General features: G+C 53.9%; 1 protein-coding gene across 7 annotated transcripts in view; it reads left to right on the top strand.

The window, feature by feature from the left end:
• The first annotated feature begins 521 nt into the window (after nucleotides 1-521).
• Nucleotides 522-10,552, top strand: part of LOC114677074 (uncharacterized) — a 61,199-nt gene continuing 51,168 nt past the window's right edge. For 3 of the 7 annotated variants that reach the window (XM_077997797.1, XM_077997795.1, XM_077997796.1), the window contains exons 1-4: nucleotides 871-1,368; nucleotides 3,030-3,090; nucleotides 6,940-7,095; nucleotides 7,199-9,405. In XM_077997797.1, the coding sequence (XP_077853923.1) occupies nucleotides 1,331-1,368; nucleotides 3,030-3,090; nucleotides 6,940-7,095; nucleotides 7,199-7,540 (597 nt within the window). In that variant the 5' untranslated portion in view covers nucleotides 871-1,330 and the 3' untranslated portion in view covers nucleotides 7,541-9,405. Of the gene's footprint in view, nucleotides 1,369-3,029; nucleotides 9,406-10,321; nucleotides 10,398-10,552 lie in introns of all 7 variants that reach the window. The other 4 variants (XM_077997799.1, XM_077997800.1, XM_077997798.1 and 1 more) reach the window with 4 other exon arrangements.

Genomic DNA, 10,552 nt, shown 5'->3' with positions numbered 1-10,552 from the left:
GATGGGGAGGTAGAAGAGCCCAGAGGGACGGGGCTGGGGAGGAGCTGGGGGCCTTGCTTATGACTGGTTCAAGCAGGGTCACTGTGGGCACAGGGCGCTGGAAAGGTCGAGGCAGGGGTCCTAGAGAAATGCAGCTCCTGGTTAGAAGCACCAGAGGTTAGGATTCCTTTTCAATGATGTTTAGTTTCTGGACTTTGAGTCTATGAACGCGACCTGATGCAGAGAATGAGCCACAAGGAGCCGCTTTAACTTGGCTCCCACACGGGATTCTTGAAGATCTTCATACAGCACAGCATCCCTGCAGGAACAGGAAAACAAGGTTATCACAAAGGTGAAGGCACTGATGGTAAATTCAGTCCTTGCAGGCATAGAACTTTCTCAATCCATCGAGGCTCCCCAAAGATCGTGTTATGGAATAGAGGAGAGGAAGTTAAAATGAGACGTGACCTTCCAGGTCTCACGTTAACCCTGTAGAGCATCCAACTGTTGTCGAGGTCTGAGCGTTGGCCAGGGTTGGGGAGTGGAACCTCAGACCCACCATATTCTTGAGCCTGGCAGCTGGGAAAAGGGAATAGGAAGTCACAGCTGTCTCATCCTGCTCAATTTTACTGCCCTTTGTATTGGAGAAGGTGCAAATCATTTCAGAGCAGTCACTATCTTGCTTCTCTTCTTCATTTCTTTTCTGTCCTTTTCTTTCCATTTTTCTCCTTTTCTTTTTCCCCAAGGGAAGAGAAGAAAACTAAACAAAAGGGTTTGGGCCAGATAGTTCAAAATAGAAACAAGATGGCAGGGAACACATTCTTACAACTTTATTGCACTAGTGCAATGCATGAGGCCAGGATGAAACCACTGAGGTGTTAGGGTTAGACTAAGGAACCCTGCAACCAGCAACAGTGTTTCCTCAGGTGCTGGAGAGCAGAGGTGTGGCCTGTCTTTTCGGGAGCACAGCATGGATTGAAAACCCTGAACCTAGGCCAGGGCGGGCAGGGCATTCAGCACAGGTGAGCGACTGACTCTTATATGAACCCCGAGAGGAAGCAGCATGATCCTCGTGTTTCCGGTGAGGAGACCGTGAGGAGACGTAGTCACCTCCTCAGGCCACCGTGCTAGTTGGCATTGAGGACAGGCTGGGCGCCTCCCGCCTCTGTCCGGCAGGTATGCTCAGCCTTGCCAGGTGTGCTCAGCCTTGCCAGGTTGTTACACTCTTTCCAAGACATTGCAACATTATTGCTATCAAGTAACAGTGAGATAAAGAAGACAGCACTGCAAGCTACCACAACCAGGGGCTAGGTTCCTTCTAAATAATTTGGGAGCGAGAAGCTTGTGGGCCATGGAGCTCTGGGAAGCTTCCAGAGCGTCAGGCTTGAGGTGGGTCTCCATCAGCGTTGAGTGGGTGGGGAAGAGCCATGGGGAATGGCACAGACAAGGTATGGGGTGGGGGAGGCACAGGTGTTTTTGAGGGCTGAGGGTCTGTTCACATGGTGGAGACGTGGGGGATGTGGCTGGAAAGTGAGGCGCCAGGAACTTAGTCTGGCGGGAGGCAGTTTTCTGCAAGCAGAGGGGAGGGAGCCAGCGAAGGTTTCAGAAGGATGGTGAAAGCAGAGCAGGTGGCTTCCACACTCCAGTCGGGAAGTACAGACTGGGGGCTCCAGGGATGCCCCTGTCCAACCTCTCAGCCTCAGAGGAGGATGGAGCCGGAAAGGAGGAATGCTTCTCCAGGTCCCAGAGCCAGGGAAGTGCTGTGGGCCCCATGCTCTCTTCAGCTCCCCACCAGGGGCCACTAGCCCTTTGTGGCTTTTTTGATTAACATTAATTAAAATGAAATGAAAATGTCTGTTTCTCAGTCACCCTGGCCACATTCACTTGTTCCACCATCACTTGTGCCGGTGACTACTGTCAGGATGTGCCAGGTCTAGGACATTCCCATCGCTGCCGAAAGCTGCGCTGCTTCTCCTGTGGCTGCTTCTGCCACGTGGCCTTAAAGGAAACCCACGCTACAGGGAGGCTGGGCATTGCCTGCCCCAGGACCCTGGTCGGAGTCCCCCCTGGTGGCTCCCTGGGCCTCAGTCACGGCCCCTGAGCAGCTTCCAGCATCCCAAAGGCTCTGCCCTGGGTCCAAGGTCATTCCTCGGTTGCTCCCTGCTTCCTTTCCTCCTCTGCTCCCTGCCCCCTGCTTGTGCCCTTGGCAATGCCCTGCCCCAGTTCCTGCCCCGGAGCCGCTGGCCAGAAATGGCTGAGGCTTGCAGCTGGAGGAAGTGGGCCTGGGCTGATGAGGTGGCACCACTTTGTCCTGGAACGTCCCGCCCCTTGGCCTGGGTCCCTCTTGGGAAACAGGCGAGGTTCGAAAGGTGAGTTTTTAGAACTGTCCAATGGCAAGCTGTCACAGTTGTGTGTACCCTGGAGCTCATCCCACCATGGAAACCTCTGGAATGTCTGTCTCCGCAGTCCTCAGCGAGTGGCCCCAATAGTGGCGATGTTTCAAACTTTTGGAATATTGTTTTTGGGAAATAAAGTGACTGCTGCTCACTTAGCTGTGCCAAGTCACTTGTTTGTCTTATTCTTTTTGCTCAGCAGGTGGCATTTTTGTTCAGTGATTTTATTTGTATCCGCCTGTGTTCATCAACTATGACATATTAATCATGCAAATTAGGATATGATTAATGAAGGAAAAATTAATTCCGCCACCGCGTCTGGGTCTGCTGTGACAGCTTAGTGAATGCCCTCAATCTCTAATGCCATCAGCGACTTCTCCAGGGCTGCTGCCGATTGATACATTAATGTTCAGGGTAAAGGTTAGGGACTGCAACCCAAAGAGACTTTCCTCTCCAGGGTTGGTGTTACAAGCACATATTTATTTGAGAGTGCACATTTTTGAGACAGTATATATTGCAAAACCCCGTCCTCCTTCGCACTGTGTTAGCAGTTTGTAGGAGGAAGGAGTTCGCTCTGTCTTTCAGTGTCTTCTAGACTGAAGCCCACTGTGACCAGGGCAAGCTCCCCGACCAACTCCGACTCTTTCTGTTTCCAAGGTTCCGGCTTCTTGTTTTCCAGATGCTATGTGCAGACCACGCAGTGACCCATTCGTCCTTGGTAAGTGCTCCTTCTCTTCAGGACTCTACTCTGGAAACATGAGCTAGGGCTACAATAAGTTTATCTTCATGATACAGAGTCCTACAGATAATTTAAATGAGCGCCCCACGTTGTTTTCTCCCATCGCCCTCTGGTTAACCCTGATTTCCACCCGGCACCTGTAGCTGAGCCGTGATCTGCTTACTCCTATTGGCTTTCACTCGTGTGCTCCGGTGAGCCAGGTCCACAAACAGAATGTTTTCTTGGAACTTGGATAACCTTGCCCTGTGCACCGTGGGAACACCCCCTGGGACAGATTGTGCCATTCTGGAGACTCTCTAGGTCACACCACCTCTGTCACAGGACTTGGCTGAACCTGAGAGAGTGAGTGGGCAGTGAAGGTAGGATACCAGGTGCCCCATCGGGGAGGGGACCAGGAGGGCATCTGGCCACCAGAGAACTTGGAATCGCAGCCTGTGTTCACCCTGGGCCAACTGTGGATCCAAGCCTGTCCAGGGATCGCAGTTTACCTCTGCCCCACCCTGAGGCCATGGAAGGGAGAGGCACAAGACCGGCAACTGAGAGTTTGCTAAATGACCTGCCTTCTCAAATCTCTTCACCCTTCCTTTGCTTGTTTTGTTTTTGTTTTTTCGAGATGGAGTCTCACTCTGTCACTTGGGCTGGAATGCAGTGTTATGATCTCGGCTCACGGCAACCTCCGCCTCCCAGGTTCAAGCGATTCTCTGCCTCAGCGTCCTGAGTAGCTGGGACTACAGGCCTGTGCCACCCACCATGCCCAGCTAATTTTTGTATTTTTAGTAGGTTTCACTATATTGGCCAGGCTGGTCTTGAACTCCTGACCTCAGGTGATCTACCCACCTCAGCCTCCAAAAATGCTGGGATTACAGGTGTGAGCCACCATGCCCAGCTTCTTCACCCTCCTTTTGATATTTTTGTGACTTCTATTGCTGAGATGCTCCGAGCCTGGGTCCCCACCTTGTGACCTCCCTCCTGTATAGACTCACCCTAATTCTTTCTTTCCCACTAGCATCCCACCCCTTCCCTCCCATTTCTATTTGTCCTGTGTCACCTGCCTTCAGGTGCCCCGAGACCTAACCCCAGACTGGGAGAGGGAGAGGATGCTGGGAGCTTGTCGTGGGCGCCGCAAAGCACCACAGACCAGCAGGTTAAACAACAGGAAGGACAACCCCACAGTTCTGGAGGCTGGAAGTCCGAGACGAGGTCAAGATCCGCAGTGTTGACTCCTTCGGAGGCGGTGAGGGAGAATTGGCCCCAGGCCTCTCTCCCTGGCAGACTGCTGGCCATCTTTGGTCCTTTGGCTTAGCAATGACCTTTTTCCGTGTCTTGTTCTTGGTCTTCCCTCCATAAGCACACCTTTCTCTCCACAGGGTATTCTTTTCATAAGGAGCAGTCAGATTAGGGGATGCATTCCTCCAGGATGACCTCTTCTTAGCTAATTACACCTGCATGGCCCTGTTTCCAAATAAGGTCACCTCCCGAGGTGCTGGAGGCCAGGGTTTCCTCATAAGAATGTGGAGAGGAGGAGACGCAATTCAGCCCCAAACAGGGCAAAGGTCAACAAGGGGACAGCACCTGGTGACAGCAGCCCTCTGGCTCTGACAGCCCCCATTCCGCCCACCTGTAAGGGGCTCCTTCCATTGCGGGGTTGTGACTCTCATGGCAGCCCCTCCTCCTGCTGGAAAAAACTGTACTTATGGGGCCTGCGGAGTCTCTGACTCATGACACCTCCCACTGCACTTCTTTATTGTTTGTTTGTTTGTTTGAGACAGAGTCTCGCTGTGTCACCCAGCCCGGAGTGCAGTGGCAGGATCTCAGCTCACTGCAACCTCACACAACCTCCACCTCCTGGGCTCAAGTGATCCTCCTGCCTCAGCTTCCCAAGTAGCTGGGATTACAGGCACCCGCCACCATGCCCAGCTAATTTTTGTATTTTTAGTAAAAACAGGGTTTCACTATGTTGACCAATTGGTCTCAAACTCCTGACCTCAGGTGATCTGCCCACCTTGGCCTTCAAAGTGCTGGGATTACAGGCGTGAGCCACCGTGCCCGGCCACCTCCCTGCTGCAGTTCTAAGGAGCTGGAAGGTTGGGTAGGGGTGGCCCCAGCTGCTACCCCCTCCCTGGAGAGTTTTGAGACTCTGGAAGACACAGGCCGTGGCTGCACAATGGAAATAAACCATGTCACAGTCATCTTACCTTTGTTACCTGGGAAAAGCGTGCATCAGCGAGTGTCCCTTCTTGGGTGTAAATAGAAGAAATCCAACCCAATTCATGTTGGTAGCAGGGGAAATTTATTGGAAAATTGATGCAACTCCAGGGAAGGCAGGGACACAGCTGCCTTCAGAAACAGCAGGGCCTCTCTTCCCCTCCCTATCCTTGCTGTCACCAGAGGTGGCTGGGGGACTCTTTAAGGAATCTTGAATCTTCAGGTTGAGTTCCTTCCGTGTTCTTTAGGATAGAGACTGGAACAGCACCGAATTACCCCCCGGGTGTTAGAACAACACCCCGACATTTGCATCCATCTTGAGTGGAGGGGGCCTCTGCTGATCAACCTGCCCACTCAAGTTTTTCAGCTAGCCTCTCATGGAGCCGGACAGTGTTGCTAATGGGATCCTGACACCTGTTATGGATTGAATGTTTGTGTCCTCCCAAAGTTCTTTTGAAACCCACGGTGGTGGTGCTAGGAGGTGGGAACTCTGGGAAGTGATTGGGTCAAGAGGGTGGAGCTCTCACATTCTCCTCAGCACCTGGGAGACACTGAACGACCGGCTCCCAGGGCCCTTTACTCACCGCCTTTCAGGTTACTGCCGGGACATTCCAGCTGCTCTGGACGTGGAAGGAAAAGGTGTCATTAGGGAATCAGAGGTGACTCGGCCACTTCTGGCTGAGGGAATTAGGGTAAGATGCATCCCCTTCGACCCCTGGAGAGTCAAGCTTGAAGGTTTCGCAGGGTTTGTGGGTGGATTAAAACCATGTAACACCTGTTATGGGCTGAATCGCATCTCCTCAAATCCATCTGTGGAAATCCTAATCCCCAGGACCTCAGAATGTATTTGGAGATGGGGTCTTTCAAGAGGCAACTGAGTTAAGTTGGGGTCATACGGGTGGACCTTAGTGCAATATGGGAAGGGCAGGTTAGACACGGACACATGCAGTGGGAAGACCTGTGAGGAGGTAGGGAGAGGATGCCATCTACCAGCTGAAGAAGGAGGGGATACGGTTTGGCTGTATTGCCACCCAAATCTCCCCTTGAATTCTAAGAATCCCCACGTGTCAAGGGTGGGGCAGGGTGGAGGTAATTGAATCACTGGGGCAGTTTCCCCCATACTGTTCTCCTGGTAGTGAATAAGTCTGTCAAGATCTGATGGTTTTATAAAGGGGCGTTCCCCTGCACAAGCTCTCTCGCCTACCATCATGGAAGACATGACTTTGCCCCTCGTTCACCTTCTGCCATGATTGGGAGGCCTCCCCAGTCATGTGGAACTGTGAGTTCATTAAACCTCTTTCTTTTATAAATTACCCAGTCTCAGGAATGTCTTTATTGGCAGCGTGAAAACAGACTAATGAATACAGGAGGCCTCAGAGGGCAGCAACCCTGCTAGCCTTGGTCTTGAACTTCCAGCCTCCAGAACATGAGAGAATGAATTTCTTGTGTGAGTCCCCAGTCTGTGGGACATTGTTATGGAGACTGAGCTGATCTGTGCGAGCCCCGAAGCCCTGTCCTCACCCCGAGCAGCACACGACAGGCTCGGGAGATGTCCACAGTGGGCCGGCCGTCCTCACGGAGCACCGCGCCTTGGGCATGGACACTGTGTCCCTGCTCCACCAGGTCTGCGAGAGACTCAGAGCAGCTGGGCTCAGCGTCTCCAGCCTCATCGCTCACCACCTCTTCCAACCCCGGGCTCTGGTCAATTCGTCATCCTGGCCTAGATTCAATCATGTCCCCTCAGAGAAGCTGCCCCACGCACAGGGCCTCCAGAGCCAGGTGAGATGCCCTCAGGGACGCACATTCTCACTATGTCCGCAGTTCTGAGGCCTCACTGTGTGTTTCTTTTCTTTTCTGGTCTGTCTTCCCGCTACATGAGAAGCTGCCTGAAGGCAGGACCCTTCCCGACTGTCCTGTCCAGAGGATCCCCCATAAAGATGGCCCCGGGCAGGTAAGAGGAGCCAGGACATGCTTATGGATGGACACAGAGCCCAGGCCTGAGCTGAGGACATGTGGGGCCCTGGACTGCCAGTCACTTCTCTGGGTCTCCGATCCCTCCATCTGGAAACACGGAGTTCTTGGGGAGCTCTGTGAGGCCCCATGGGACAGAGACGTTGATGTCATCAGGCAGCACACGCTGCTGAGCCCCGAGAGTGAGCAGGTGAATGGTACCTGGGCCAGCCTGTGGGAGAGCCCCAGCATGGGGCAGTCAATGTGGCCCTGAAGCCAGGGGACCGCTGAGGAGACGGAGAGGAAGGGCCCCTGTCTAGGAGCCTTACCCCAGATTGGAGCTGGGCCTGGGGAGGGGTCCTGAGCCCCTCAGCCCCTCTCTGGGTGGCTGAGAAATCCACCGCTCATCTTTGGTTTCTGAGCAATTTACAGAGAATTGCTAATGGTTTTATGAATCATGGGAAACAGAGAATGCTGTTTTATTTTTCTGCTTCTGACCTCTCAAAAGAGATTTCCAGATGCCTCATACAAGTTGATTCCGTATAATCGAGTCAAGAATTTCATGACGTGACTCAGCATTTAAATCTCCTAAAGGCAGATATGTCACCCGAAGACAGAGAGTTACCGAACTCTGATTTTGCCATAGTTTGCGTACAGGTGAAACAGAAAAGAAGTGGTGCGTTGGGCGGGAAAGCTTTGAAACAACTTGACTCTTTCTTCTCCCAGTTCCCCTCTTTCCTGGAGACCTGGATCCTCGGGAGTCTGGAGGTGCTCCCTGCTGCATAGCCACATGGGCAGCGGGTGAGTGGGTGGGGAGAAGGGTTCGGGCAGGCTGGGCCCTCGAGAGGCTGGGCCGCAGGTGTGTCCCAGTAGGTCCAGGGCCCCTGCATCCTCAGTGCCCTTTAGGAAGCACTCAGCTGGCTTGGACGATTAGCAATTTGGAGTGTGTGAAGCTGGGAGTTCAGAAATGGGGGGCGTTTCGAAGCGGGCTCATCAAGCGCCCGACCTCCTTCATCTCCTCTTGAGGACCTGGGCCTGCCTGTCCCCCACTCTGTCCACAGCCTCAGCCTCTCTGCAGCCAGCTCCCTCTCCCTGGGAGAATGGCTCTGGTTTCCTTGTGGCAGACAGGATTTGCTTCCAGGAGAATGCCGTGTGCACAGGGGTCTAAATCCAGACTCCAACTAATCGTTGATGACAAAGAAGGCACCTCCACACTGGCTGAGAGTAGACTCAGGCCTAGAACTGGTCAGTCCCCTAAATGTCATTGCTAGTAAAGGACAGGGCAGGGAGGGAGAGGACGGACACTGAGCTTTCAGCCGTGCTGTGCACTGGAGTCACAGACGGGCCACTACGGCCACCACCAGCATCTCCTCCTGCATTTGGAAGGAATGCTGCCCGGGTTTACCGATGTGGTGAGTGCTGTGGGAGTGCTGAGCCTCTCTGTGCACAGTGGGCGTTTGCAGGATGTCAGAAATGTGGTTTTGCACAAAAGTAAGGTACCCCTGGGAAGGCCCAGCAATTACAGGGGAGGAAACTGAGGCAAGGTCCTTGGCTAGGAGGTGGGGGCTGAGGAGCCAGGGAGCTCTGGATGGAGCTGTGGCATCGTATTGCTCCCCCACACTGGTGAGGCCTTGGATATTTGGGTCACGCTTGTATTAGTGGAGGTGCATTTTTCTCCTCTGTCCCACTCGGGTACAAGAGTGGGGACTCCTCTTCACACATACTATGGTTCCTTAGGTGTCTGGGCCCCACCCTTCCTCTGGGCTGGGGCAGGGGCAGGGTGGAGCCCTGAGGCAGCTCCTTGGGCAGACAGAGCCCATAACGTGATCCACCTGCCCACTCGGACGTTTCAGCTAGCCTCTCATGGAGCCAGACAGGATTGCTAATGGGATCCTGATACCTGTTATGGACCGAGTGTTTGTGTCCTCCCAGAGTTTTGATGTTGAAACCCACGGTGATGGTGCTAGGAGGTGGGGCCTCTGGGAAGTGACTGGGTCAAGAGGGTGGAGCCCTCAGGGATGGGATTAGTGCTCTTATGAAAGAGGCTGGGAGAGCTCCTTCGTGCTACTGCCACTTGAGGACAAGCGGGAAGTCCTCTGTCTGCCAGCCTGGAGGAGGCCCTCACCAGAGCCTGAGCAGGTCGGCACCCTGTGTTGAGGCTTCAGTCTCCAGAACCGTGAGAAATAAACGTGTGGTTTATAAACTGCACAGTCAATGGTATTTTGCAATAGCAGCCTGCTGCACAGGCTAAGATAGTCTCCTAGAATGCGAGATTCAGAAGGCGACTGTGTCGATGGGGAAAATGCCCTGGGGTGCACAGAGGGCAGCGGGGCCAGGGCAGCAAGACAGGCCCCACTTCTTGCTGCCTCGAACTTATCCTGAGGACGTGGGATGCGGCATGTGGGGATCGGGAGAATGTGTTCGGTGCCTGGGGTGATGCTGGTGAGGCCAGGCAGAGGCTGAACATCCCAGGGCCTTGCGGGGCACGAGGCTTTCCAGTGCTGAACTGGGATGGGAGCAGGATCTGCTTTGGGGCTCCCATGGGCCTGTCCCGGGGGGACTGCTCCCAGGGAACATGGCGTCTGCAGGAGCTCCATCCGCGCACCCTCTTCTGGCCTCTTCCCCGCTTCCTGCATTCTGTCTAGTCAGTAGCTTGAGTCGGTGGACGTAGGTGCACGTGGGCTGAAGTGGGATGACACAAAAACCCACTGCGCATTAATGAGAGCTGCAGCCCCTGTCAGAGGCCGAGGGAGCCCCAGCTTCTCAGGGGAGTCCTGAAAACCCTGGGGACCTGTATCGTATCCTGAGATCTGCCCCTCAGTCCCCTCCGCTGGGTCATCGCAGGAGCTAGATGGTGTGTGCTGCTATGATGTAGATAAGGAGGGTGAAGAGTTCCTCATCCTGGCAGGAGTGGGAGGCCTGAGCCCCAAAGCTGAATGAGAACCCATGCCACTGATGGCTCCACAGTGACCAGGAATGCTGGTCACCAAAGCAGGCCTGGACTCAGGGACAGATGCCAAGCCACAGACACACCCTCAGTTCCATTTCATTTCAGAATCTAAATGTCACACCCGAGACCTGTCAAAGTACCGGGTAATTAGAAGTGAACAAGAGGCAGACGTGGGCTGCAGGTTAGAGACCGCGCGACTCTGGGTGTGACACTGTATACAGCAGCTGAAGTCAGGGGTACGCCACATTCAAGGCACTGTGTGGCACTCCTCTTGGGTTCTTTCCCTCTGTCTTTCCTGGGAGGCATAGGGCATCGTAACCCCATTTCACCCCTGAG

Source organism: Macaca mulatta, chromosome 3 (genome assembly GCF_049350105.2).
Source record: "Macaca mulatta isolate MMU2019108-1 chromosome 3, T2T-MMU8v2.0, whole genome shotgun sequence".
In the NCBI taxonomy this organism is placed as follows: Eukaryota; Metazoa; Chordata; class Mammalia; order Primates; family Cercopithecidae; genus Macaca; species Macaca mulatta.
Note: the sequence above shows the minus strand (reverse complement) of the source record. Positions and strands in the feature narration are given on the sequence as shown.